The following is a 9393-nucleotide window of genomic DNA, read 5'->3' on the forward strand; positions in this document are numbered from 1 at the left end:
TAGAATGGAATCATGAATTCCAATTCTGTTGGAATGGAATAATGAATTCCAATTCTGTTGGAATCTAAACTACAATTTGGTTTTATTTTGACAGAAGTTGATGCTTGAAGAACGGACCACGAAATTTGAACGACGTCTCTTAGCAACATTATTCTTTTAGAATAAATTAGTGTATTTGTTAGATTTTGATGTTTTTTTTCCCGATTTGAAAGTTTTTTAGTTTTATTCTTTAACAATAAATGTAATTCTTAGCAATTGTTACATGTATTCTATAAGAATTAATATAATTTTTGTTTTAATTCTTCAGTTGCTGGTTCGAGAATTTGTTATTCTACAAGAAAAATATGTTCAAGAATATTTTTATTATTTTATGGTTCAAGAATTTTTTTTATTTTTAATATATTCAAACATATTCTGTCAGAATGTCCGAATTAAAAACCTAATAATTCGTAAAATCAGATTTTTAAAATTAATAGAATCTATGATCCCCTAAAATATGCAAACTTCCTTTATTAAATCTATGTTAATTGACTAAAATACCCTTCTAGTTAAATTAGATGGTATTTTTCGATTATTTTTAATTCAATAATATGTATTAATCACTTTCTTAATAGGCCTAATAAAAAACATATAAAACCCCACACAGATACGTCAGGTATAATATAAGTTTGTAAATAACGCATTAGGAAAACACATTTTTTATTCGTATTTTCTTTGTGTACATTGCCAACAAGAAAATAAAATCTGCACTCAAATCTTAAGATACCACTTTCAATAGTCAACACTTCTCCATTTCAACCACATCTGACGATTTACCCTTGTCTTTCTTGTACCAAGCTGCACATACAAGATAAATTGCAAAATTTAAGCCGCTCAAAGCCGCCACTAATCCATAGAAGAGATCAAGCCTTCCATTGTTAATGTTGTTGGCGAGCCACCCACCTTCACCATTGTTTCCGGTGACATTCTTCACCACAGTCACCAAGAGACTGCTCAAGAAAAAACCTAGTGACAGCGTTGTTAGAAACAGACCAGTGCTCATCGTTTTCATCCCTTTTGGTGATCTAGTGATAAAAAAATCAAGCTGGCCGGTGTAAATAAACGCCTCACCGGACCCAACGAAGAAGAACTGTGGGATCAGGATGAAGACGCTGATAGGAAGAGGCTCCGTCGTCTGAATGGGGTGCCCCCTCGCCACAGATAATCTTTTCACCTCGCCCAACGACGCTGCCGCCATTCCTAGCGCTGAGAGGGCAAGACCTAATCCAATTCTTTGTAAATCAGTGAACCCCGGTGTTCCTTTCCATTTCTTCCAAATTGGGATAATCAGAGAATCGTACACCGCGCAGCTGAGCAAGATTGCAGCGACGAAGAAGACAGTGAGGGATCCGGCAGGGATTTGGAAACCTCCGACAGTTCTTCTCATGGTGGCAGCTTGCTCGACGGAGAAGGTAATCATTTGGGCATAAGTAGTCCAAAAAAGAATCGTTGTCGCCCATATTGGCAGTAACCTCACCATCATCTTCACTTCCTCCACCCTTGTCACCGTACATAGCTTCCATGGATTCCAAGAACTCGAAGAATTTTTCTCAAAGTCACCTTCTGCTACTATTGCTGCCTTGTCTAAGCAACTACATGCAAGAAAATAAAGTAGTATTAGCGACAAAATATGTCTCAATCGAATATTACACACTGCAAAATTTGGCCTTTTTCTGCTTTGCAAATTAAAACATCAAACTTTCGTATTTAAATAGATTAAACACATAGTGACGCTAGTGAGTTTAAGGAATATACCGAAACTGATTCGTGTGATGGATTCTTGAAACCTCAGGCGAATTTTCGTATAACAAGCCTGAATCATAAGGAAGATCCATCTTTCTCTTCTTTATAGCAGCAACAATCACTTGGAAAATCTGAACAATAGGACTTCCTGCACTTTTTTTGTATCGATACCTTTTAGTCCCAGACAAGATCACCAAAATTGCAGTGAACATTGAGACTGAACAAATTCCGTAAGCCCAACTTCTACCAACTTCATCTTGTATGTACACGAGCACTGTAACTGCCATTAACGTTCCCAAACTTATAAAGAAGAAAAACCTATTAAAGAAATATGCCATTTGGATCTTTTCCTCTTCATTCTTTTCGTCAAACTGGTCTGTTCCAAATCCCGAAACACTTGATTTCAGACCACCCGTTCCAACGGCTATAAGATACAAAGCAAGATACAAGATCCCCATTTGTAAACCACTTGCTTGTTTGCAGTTTTCAAAAGAGTGGCATGGTGGTGGCCTGAGCTGTGGCAGCTTGGTCGACAATGCCAACGCACACGTACCCTAAACAATTCAGTAATCAAGAATCAAGATTTCGAATTAGTCATGATCCTACGTGGTAGAAGTGTAATGGAATAAGAACAACTTACAAGAGTTTGAATAGAGGCAAAAATGACAATAGTTTTGTATCTTCCAAGAAAAGTGTCAGCTAAAAAGCCACCAAGAAGGCACAATAGGAAAGAAGTGCCCATAAAATCCGTGACGACATTGGCTGAAGCTGAGCTGGACAGATGCATGGTTCCACCCAAGTATGTCACCAGGTTTACTGCAATTCCCATAGTGGAAAGCCTCTCGCATATTTCGATTCCTGTTATTTTAGCAAAAAGTCAAATGACAAGACTCGTGTTTTGACCAGGAATCAAGAAAACATGAGTGATGATTGATTATGAGAAAGATTGTCTATCATCATGACACGATCTACTGTTGTATTTGGAGAAGTTAAGGAATAGTTAATGTGTAGGCGAAATGATTTTTTGTTTGTTGGTGACATTTGAATTTGTCAATTCGATTTGATCTGAAAAGCCATATAAGTTCTTGGTGTTTGTGTATGTTAGTCTTTAGATGACAAGTTTTACTCATTAGGCGACGATAATTATCCCTCGCAAAAGACCCAATTTAAGTATAGTTCATTTATATGTGTCATATGGCACCCTTTAGTGCCTATCGCTCTCTTGAGGATAGACACTACGAACCATCACTTTCTACAAAGAACTCAAGCAGAAGAATGTGGAAGATAAAAGAGATTAACCTAATCTTGAACTTTTGATTGCAAAAGTAAGCCCAAACATTGATATGTGAATCTTAATTGGTTGAATTAAGTTCATTGCTATCTATCTATCTATACCAATATGTTGAGCGACAAGATTGCAGATGACCTCATCCTTTGTATTAATTTGTTGTACAATATATTTGTATTTATCCAAATCATAATCACATCCCTAAATTATCGGGATTGCCTTGTATATATATATATTGTATTGTGATCAATGAAAAGGAAATGAGATTTAACCTATCTTTACTTCACACTAGCCAAAACTGGCCCATGCATGGCAGAACAACGAGCACGATAAACAAAAGCACTCATCACTGACATCGCTTACGTTATGTCTGTATCTAACATTGAGATATATATGAATCGATCTCCTTCCATTCGTTTCCACTTACATATATATTACGGAGGTAGTATATATGCAATATTCAAACTTCATACTTTCACTGTAAAAACATAAAGTGACCAAATGCATGACAGAATTAATAGGAAGATGAACTGACCTAGGATGAGGGAAGCAGGCACCCAACCACCAGTTTTCGCCCTATCAGCAGGTAAACCCTTGTAATCTACAGCGTCAACTACGGTCAAACCCACCTTACCCTCCTGATCACCACATACGATACAAAGAAATTAAGTAATTAATGAAACTAAAGAAATAATCAAAAGAAAGTTTGTACTCTGAAAAAACCAAGAATTAGTGTCTAGTAGCTAGCTACATATGCTATTTATTACCATGATCTTTCTTTCCTTTCTCCTTGTCTTCTGAAAGAGGATTGAAGTCCGAAAGAAAACCTACTTCTGTTTCATAGTAGAACCTCTCCTTATATAGCCCAAAAGGTTATAACTTCTAGTGAGAATATTATGTTCTGTCGACAGATAATTATGTTAATCGGCAAAGATAGCCCTACCACATCTGCATCAGAAGATTCTAGCAATGTGTATCGCACTTAGAGTTTTATTGTTTACATAATAACAAGCTTCAGATTTAAACTCAAAATTATTTGAATCGTTTTAAAGAAGCCTCGGTCACTTTGAATATCACCGTGTTTAACGTTTATTCGTATTATAAATATTTCGTTATATTTTACTACAAGTTCAAAAAAATTACATGGGTATTAGTTAAGGAGACAAAATATTCTTTTACAAAAAATAAAACCAAAAGTTGATGCTGAATTTTAGTGGAAGCACATGTGCAGACGAATCCAGCACTGTAGAACATGCATTGTTACCCATCTCTGTTACAAACTACCAGCAATCTACATAAGTTTCTATAGCATTATCATGTATATATGTGGTACGTGTTATTTTCTATGTTTTGTAAACCATAAAAGCAAAATAAATAATGGTACACCCATATATTTTGTTAATCATTAGTTCTGCCGAGTGCTTCTTCTACCCCACATAAAATAAAGTTGCCATGTTTTTGGTTTTCATTTTCTCAGTCTCAGAGTTATTATTAATCTCAGGGGAATTAAAGAATGTTTTGAAAGAAATCGTTTGGTCGTGTTACATGGATGATTGTGTACCATATATCAAGAGTTTTGAACGTGTTTTGATTCATTAGTGACCACATATAGTTCTTAAAATGTGTAGTCATTTTCGAAGAAAAGGGCTATTTCTTATGCTTTAGGGAAGTGTCTAATTTGAAACTATAATGTGGACATTAAAGCATAATATATTTCATTTGGAACCGTTAATTAGACTCTTTCCTACTTTCGGCAATGGCCTTGTTTAACCTACTTAGATTTCTTATTTAATTGTACATTTTATTTTCAATAATGAAACCTTAGCAATATTTTGTTCATAAGTTTACATGGTATCAAAGCCGTATTCGGTCCGTCGTTTATGATTGTTGGAGACGAGTTAATTTTGATGAATGTGCTTATTGCAGTTAGTAGAATCATTGGAAGTTTGAGTGCCTATTATTATTGAACAAGGAAAAGCAACAATAAGATAGATCATCTTGATCGTTTCAACAATCATTTCACCCTACAGTAGAAACTAATATTCATGCTACCACCACGTCATCTTCTGCGTTGGATCCTCGAGTTCTTGAGCAGTTTACACAGTTCCTTGCTCATAATTATGCAACCATGTCTACATCTACATCTCATTTAGGTCTTTTCTCATCCAATACTTCATGTATTCTGGTGCATCTCATCTTATGTCAGCTTACTTGTTATACTTTGTTTCTTTGTCTTATGGATCATCCATTTCGTTCATGTCTGCTAGTTCTACACCTATTCCTATAGAGGGTGTTGCTTCTGTTGTCACTCCTTATGTATCGCTTAATGATGTCTATCATATTTACACACTTGCTTTAAATCTTGTCTCAGTTAGTCAGTTGTGTAAATCTGGTTATTGTGTTTTCTTTTCTGATTCTCTTTGTTGTGTTCTTGATTCTCAGTTCCAAAGATGATTAGGACCAACCATAAGTTAGGATAATTATATGTCTTGGATCAACTCAAAGTGTCCGATGTTGCTGCTAATAGTGTTGATTTATCTTCTTTTTGTTTGAGTGATTCGTCTTCTGACTTTTATCTTTGGCATTCACGTTTACGACATGTGTCAGCTTCTTGTTTACAATTTTTATCCTTCACTGGTGGTTTAGGTTTTTTAAACAGTTATGATATTTTTGAATGTTGTGGTTGCAAACAGGTAAAAAAAATTTCTTTACCATTTAATAAAAGTGTCAGTTACTTTATTGCTCCGTTTGATCTTGTGCATTCTGTTGTGTGGGGTCCCTCCCCAATTTCCTCTAAAGAAGGATCCACTTACTATGTTTCTTTTATATACGATTACACTCATTATACGTGAGTTATCTTATGAAGCACAAGTCTAACTTTTTCACCATATATAGTGAATTTAGAGCCCCAGTCAAGACTCAACACTTTGTTGTTATAAAACGTTTTTGTTGTGATTTGGAGGGGAATATACCTCTAATTATTTTACTCAGTTACTTGGATCTTGTTAACACGTTGTCGCGGGCGTATTAAGCAAATAAAATTTGATTGTTGGTTGCACGAATAATATAACACATGAAAGAAAGATCGAATCCTCTGGGACACAGCCTAATGGTCAATGCCTTTTTGCATCAGGCACATTCTAGTCAATAAAACATAAATTATAAAAGGGTTTTTTAATTAAACTAAAAATTAAAAATTACAGTGAAAATAAAGTAAACGAAAATCAATAATAAAAACGAATTCAGTTCCGCTGCGACTTTCCTAGTCATGCAATCAGCTCATATCTGATTATTCAGAATGCATTATATTTAAGTTGGTACTGAAAAAAACTAACAAGTTCTAGTATAATATCTTTTACCTAAATAATCAAAACAAGCTCTTTGAATTAACCTTACCTTTTTACTGTTCAATTAAACAAGCTCTTAATTAAATCAGAAAAGTAACTTTACGATCCGTGTAAAATTTCCAACAATACCCAATACTTCTCACAAGTCTGGAAGCATAAAAACATGATTTTTCAGTTTATATTAGAGTTCAATCCTAAACACAGAACTAATCTGATACTTGTTACTTATTACCAATTGACAAGAACAATTACAGATTCTATTAACTAATTAACTGTAATGATAAAATCCTAGCTATGTGATCAGACTAATACGAATTAAAAATCAAACATTCATTAAGTTTATAACTGTAAAATCTAGATAGAAGCACATAAAGAAAATCAAATCTGAAAACTAATCACATTAAAAGTACTAGTCTAATGCAGATCTGAAAACTAGGGTTTTAGTCAGACATGACTAAAAACGAATCTAAACTAATAAAAAAAAACATTAATTGAATAATATTCTAAACTAAGTATGTGAGATGATTTGTAACCTTCAGATCTTCAGAATTCGCTGAAAGGAATCAGAAATCGACTTCAGAAGTGTTTTTCGTCATCTAGGGTCCTCTTACATTCTAATATAATAATGAGGGTCTTAGTTATATGCAAGACGAAAGCTTCCGTAGAAAGAAAACAAAAAATGCGATCGCAAATGTCAGATATGCGATCACAGAAAATATGATTTTTCCAAATTTACCCCTAAATGATGTACAAGGTTATTTTCAATGTCTTCTTGACTTCAAGACAAAAAATGCGATTGTAGTTTTCTGAATTTCTTCTAGAATTGCATTTGAATGACGTACGATCCCATATCTAAAGTTTTTGGGGTTGCGTGTCAAATATGTGATCGTAGATATTCATTATGTGAATGAAGATATTGGTTTTTCTTCTTAGATGGCTTGCAGATGACTTATTTCGGCCCTACAAAACTTCGATGCATTTATACGATCGCAAAAACTGAAAATGTGATTGAAGATTTGAGTTTCTGGCTTGTTTCAGACGCGATTCTTCAGTTTAAGTACTCCATGTTAGTCCTTAGCATCCTTCTTCAGTTCCAACTCCATTTAGGCTCCAAATATGCATCCAACTGCTCCCAAAATACTGCTCCACTCGAAATATCTGAAAACAACACAAAAATGCTAGTAGTACGGGAATTATAATAAAAAACATGAGTTGAACATTATTTAAACAAATGAGATGCAAATGTACATAATATGATGCTAAATGCTAATAAAAACTATCCTAAAAATATGCATAAAATAGAATATATCAAATCTCCTCAAACTTAAACCTTACTTGCCCTCAACTAAGAAAAAGAGTAAACATTATAAACAAATGGAAAAACGTACAAATTTAGAATAAAAACTGAAATAAATAAAATGAAACTTAAATATTTGAACTAAAAATACTTCACTCTTTTTTTTCTCACATGATTAGATTTCGCAACGAGGAAGCACGAATGAAGTCACCACCTAGATAAAAATTTTAATACCCTTATTGCAGATTTAGAATGCTCACATGATTTGATTTCGACTTGAACTTGACTTTGAACTTTGGATTTCTTCAAGTTTCTTGATGTACCATTTCTAACATATATATTGAATGGGAACGGATTTTACTTTGAGGCCTTGTGATATCAAGATCTATCTGATGCGCAGGGACAAGGTTTGAGAACTCAAACCTTGAGTTAATGCTTAAGATCAATGTCTGCTTGCTAATAAATGTTAAAGTCGAGAGTGGAAAGACCAGTCAAGTCTTAGATAACGAATTCAGCAAATGATCAAGTCATTTAATGAACAATGAGAATAACTGATCAAGGTAAAGCTAATAAATGAAGAACAAGAAGAATGTTTGAAATAAACTTAATGAGAATGACAAAGTGAGTGAAAAGATCCGTTGTTGACTTGTATTGAATACTCCTATAAATAGGAGTGAAGGTTACATCGAATTAACTAGAGCACTTACATAGGACTGGACAATAGAAATGTTTCTGACATTCTGATTATCTAAATACAACAAAAGACTAAGTCCTATGAAAAGTCACATCAATACAAGTACAAATACAATAAATGAACAAGGACAAAATAAGTTCACTCCGGATCAGCAACCATTTCGGACATGGGAGTCATTTCAGAATGTCTTCTACTTCTAATCTTCTCTTCATTTGGTACGGACAGATTCCGGACCACTCTTCTCCACTGACTCCGGAACATTCTCTCCGGAACATAAGGACTTCAGAACCTGACTTAGGATTGCTAGAGGTTCACTTTCATGTTCCAACAATCTCCCCCTAAGTGAACTTAGCAATCCATCCATTTATGTTGCATCTTCCTTGATGAAGGTGAAGGCCCGGAACAACCATTCTCTGACTTCAATGTACCAAGCCAATTGACTTATGAACTTGGCCTTTACATGTTCCGGAGCATCAGACTTGGATGCCCGAGATATGAACTTCTTTAGAGCTTTGGTCGGAACTAGATGTTTGTCAAGGACTCATAAGCAATCCTTCTTGTTTGTCTTTCTTGTTGTGTAGACAAACCCTAGAACCGGTTCTTCAATAGGACCATCTGCAAGAATTTCGGCTTCCGGAAGAACAAAGTCGATTTTGGCAACAAATTGTTCAGTTCCGTATAGGTGTGCAAGCTCAAGATCGCGTCGGCAAAATTCTGCAACATAGTCTTTCAAGAAGCTCATAATGGCATGGTAAGCTCCCATACTGATGTCATCCTTTTGATTTTCTCTGAAGTAGGCAGCTAAGGTGAGGATGTCATTGGGATTCATGGAGGGAAAGTCAGCATCAGTAACAGTCCGGGGTGTTTGCTTGTTCCAGAGGAGATAAAAATGAAAAAGTGGACAGTTGAGATCAAATTTCACCAAAATTTTTCTTCCGAAACCCTGGACTTTGGTAATTCTCTTCCTCGTCCACACTTCCTTTAG

The 9393-nt window shown here is 34.9% G+C and overlaps 1 protein-coding gene across 1 annotated transcript; it reads right to left on the reverse strand.

Moving 5' to 3' along the window:
* Positions 1–682: 682 nt before the first annotated feature.
* LOC145129618 (protein NRT1/ PTR FAMILY 6.2-like) lies at positions 683–3993 on the reverse strand. The gene is made up of 5 exons (XM_079064391.1): positions 3838–3993; positions 3606–3708; positions 2423–2640; positions 1795–2336; positions 683–1631 (listed from the first exon to the last, which is right to left on the reverse strand). The coding sequence occupies exons 1-5, from the start codon at positions 3838–3840 to the stop codon at positions 779–781; spliced, it is 1719 nt and encodes a 572-aa protein (XP_078920517.1). The 5' UTR covers positions 3841–3993; the 3' UTR covers positions 683–778.
* Between the last annotated feature and the right edge of the window lie 5400 nt (positions 3994–9393).

This window comes from Lactuca virosa, chromosome 8, assembly GCF_052849685.1.
Source record: "Lactuca virosa cultivar CGN04683 chromosome 8, Lactuca_virosa_CGN04683_v6, whole genome shotgun sequence".
Classification (NCBI taxonomy): domain Eukaryota; kingdom Viridiplantae; phylum Streptophyta; class Magnoliopsida; order Asterales; family Asteraceae; genus Lactuca; species Lactuca virosa.